At 47.5% G+C, this 3,536-nt stretch overlaps 1 protein-coding gene across 1 annotated transcript; it reads right to left on the bottom strand.

Moving 5' to 3' along the window:
• Positions 1-599: 599 nt before the first annotated feature.
• On the bottom strand, positions 600-910 carry H310_15009 (hypothetical protein; the record flags this gene model as incomplete). The annotated part of the gene is made up of 2 exons (XM_008882989.1): positions 600-710; positions 758-910. 2 exons carry the CDS (start codon positions 908-910, stop codon positions 600-602), a joined length of 264 nt encoding a protein of 87 aa, XP_008881211.1.
• Between the last annotated feature and the right edge of the window lie 2,626 nt (positions 911-3,536).

Raw genomic sequence — 3,536 nt, 5'->3', positions numbered from 1 at the left:
ACGGAACTTGACGGGATGTTGGCTTCATAGCAGATAGGTTTATGAGGATTATTAGCCAACCATACCTTGTTATCCGTATATGCCACGGATTATGCGTGTGCCCGACACGCCAATCGTCCAATCATGAACAGTTTAGGAATATTGACCAATAAGTCAACAAAACCATGTCGGATGACCAATAGGGTGGTCAAAATGGTCGGATAAATGTCGGATGTATAGTTTATGTGTATATAAGGCATTTTGATCATTTTTCGCTCTTATATAAGGCTTATATAAAGTGTCCCCTTTTAGCTAAATATATTTATTCTAGAACTGCGAAACGTATTCATTGGATCATTGGTTAGTCCAAGTTGGGGGACGCCGGCGCAAGTACGTATTCATCTATTATTTTTAGGCAAGCATAAGTGCGAGGCATAATGACTATTGCAGATTAAACCACTTTGAATGAAATAGATTCCAGGTGTACTCCGACGTTCGAAGAAATTAAAACTTCGAATCCACATTGATTGCTGGTTTGGCCACATTGAACGGGCAATGGTGTAGAGCAGGTCGGGGATGTCAGATGCCGCAACGTGTTCAACGATCGCGCCGGCATCCACCTAGGTAACATCGTTGGCCCGTTGGGGGAAGGACGGGGCAAAACGAACTTCGGCTTCACTGACAACGGCGGGTTTGATCGTGTCATCGACGATTCTTTGCGGGAACGTTGCCTTGCCCAGCATGCTGTAAACAATGTCCGCGCCGCGTCAAACGATACCTCCATCGAGGTGACCGATGCCGCGCCCATGGTGATAGTGTTGGACTGATACTTACGTTGGGTGGCTTGCACCTTGGCCTCAGGGCCCGGGTCGTACAACAGAATGCGAATCGTCTCTGAATACGCAGTCGCAGGCCGCCGATGTGGGGGCATCGTGGTGCATACTTTAGTTGATTTGTCATGTGTAAACAGAAACTACCCTTCAAGTATTGTAGTTTCCATTATAAAAATATGCAAGGCCCTTCATCATTGCTGTCCCTCGAAAGACAATTAAGTATCAATTTTAAAGGAACGACATGAGGGCCATTTGGCGGGAAAACGCATTTGTAAATCACTCATGGCTCAGCCTGGCACCAAAACACCTCACAGAAATGCTACCGGAAGACCATCCGTCAAAAACTGCCACCGAAGTGGTCCACCACAGCATAAGCGATTGTACATCAGCTATGCGAAGCAGCTCCACATCATCAACTGGCGCAAGCAGCACTCAATGGAATCGGCGTTGGACACGTTCTTCTGCGGTGCCCAGGGCGTAGCTCGTAGATCAGCACAAAAACGCACCATTCGATGGGAAAAAAGTCGACCGCATATGACCAACATGGCAAAACATCCATCAACGTCCACCTAAAAGTTGGGACGGCAACTACTCTTTCAAGAGAGCATGAAGAACTAGTCGCGCATTGGGTACAAGAACTTCGATCCCAAGGCATCCTGTTAGCAGGTTTTTGCTGCAATGTAAAGCTCTAGAAATGGCTAAGACGTTGGACTAAGCCCCACTCAGTCAAAGCAAGTATGTATTCTTGGATTACGGGATCTACAAAGGGGTTGGAAGCTAGCGATGCGAAGAAAGACGAGATCCGAGCAAGCTAGCCTGGCGCAAGGCGACGCAGCCTTGGCAGAGTTCAGTAAACGAGTCCGACAACTTATTCAAGATTAAGAACATTACCGAGATCTACAATGCTGATCAAACCGGCATCAACTTCGAGTACATACCGAACCAAACCATTGACAAGTGTGGAGCGAAGACCGTTTGGGTGCGATGCGCCGGCAACGAGAAAGATCGAATGACAGCAAAGGTGCTGGGCGACACCAAGGTGAACAAATATTCCTTGTTCTTAGTCCTAAAGTCAAAAGAGTCAACAATCAAGGCGAAAGTGGTTGAAAACCTTACCCTGCGAAATGGGTTGGTGACCACGAGTGTAGCCCGAAATTGAAGAGCTGCACGAACGACACCCGGTTTCCGCTTGTTTGGCAATCCTACGGCATGGTGGAACAGTGAGATTTCCAAACAGTTCCTTCACTACCACTTCGGCCATCGCAAAGGCAAAGATGTGAACGCGATCCTACTCTTGTGGGACGATTTTAGTGCACATTTCAGCGAAGACGTCATCGAGTGCGCAAACACAATGAATATTGTGCTCGAGAAGACTCCACCTACCTTCACTTGGATGTGCCAGCCAGCCGATGTTGCTTGGATGAAGCCTCTTAAGGTGACAGTGCGCTTGAAGTGGGTGACCTACATGCACCATGAGATCCAAGATCAAGGGAAGAATGAAACATTCAAGCTTCGCCCACCCGGCCGCGAGCAGCTCGTTGAATGGGTAAACGAAGCGTGGGAATCGTTGCCGCGGTCTACAATCATTCGTGGGTTCGAAAAGTGCAACATCATTGATGCCATACCAAGCAACACCTCCGAGGCTCTACTCGAAGACCGTTCAGAAGACATTGATTCTATCATTCACATCATGAGAATTGGAGGCAAGCCTGTCGTAGAGTTGGATGATACCTCCGACTTGACGGACACCTGCGGCCAGCTTGAATACAATCCCAATCCTAATCAATAATTGCATGATTCATTTCCATGGTGTTGATCGTTGCATTGGTGTCATACCTGGTCAGCAAAGAAGACAACATAGACCTCATCGCCTGGCACACCCATAAACAGAGACAAACGCCGGTATCCGGCGCAGCAAATCAATGGGCTAGGCCGAGGCGGTCCCACGACTACTGCGCGTGGTCCTTTTGATATTGCTCCCAATGGGGCCCGACGTCCTGAAGGATCCATGGGGTCTCGTCGTTGGCTGCTTGGGGGCCACAGCATATCCGGATCCCGTATCCGGATGATGTCGAGAAGTCGAATTGAAAAGTGAGGAAGTCGTCGGATTCACTGTTGTGCGTTCTCTTGACTACATCAGCATTAACGAACAGTCATAACTCAAAAAACGATAAATTGCGGAATTTCATGTATCTACTTTTGCGCATCATATCTACCCACGTTACAAAACCATGCTAAACTTAAAGTCTCTATGCATTTGATTTTCTATTCTTCGCCGACGATAATATTACCGAGTGATTCTGTTTCTCTGCCATTTGCCTTGTCACTTTTTTTCACACATGACAAATCAGCTAAAGTATTGTACTGTTGGTAGTTTGTCGACAGGAGGCGCAGCATGAATCGAATCGACACGACCCACGACAGCACGAGCTTCTTCTTGAGGGCGACGTGTAGTTTGTCTAGCATCAGGTTCTACGCACGCACACCGCCATTGTTCGTGGAACTGCCGTCCCCGTTGCAACACGATCTCGTATCTAAATGTCTTGAGATGCCATGACACAAGTTTTCTCGGCTTCTGTTGGCATCTTTTGATTGTGTGTGGGTAATGGTGTCGCGTGAGTTTGGCGCGCCCGCCAATAGCATACCTTTGTCAATGTTTCGATCGAATTACTAGTACAATTTACAGGTTGGACACATTGATTGCAGATTAAACCGCTTTGAATG

Source organism: Aphanomyces invadans (assembly GCF_000520115.1).
Source record: "Aphanomyces invadans strain NJM9701 unplaced genomic scaffold supercont1.127, whole genome shotgun sequence".
Taxonomy (NCBI): Eukaryota; Oomycota; class Saprolegniomycetes; order Saprolegniales; family Verrucalvaceae; genus Aphanomyces; species Aphanomyces invadans.
This window is presented reverse-complemented; position numbering and strand designations above follow the sequence as displayed.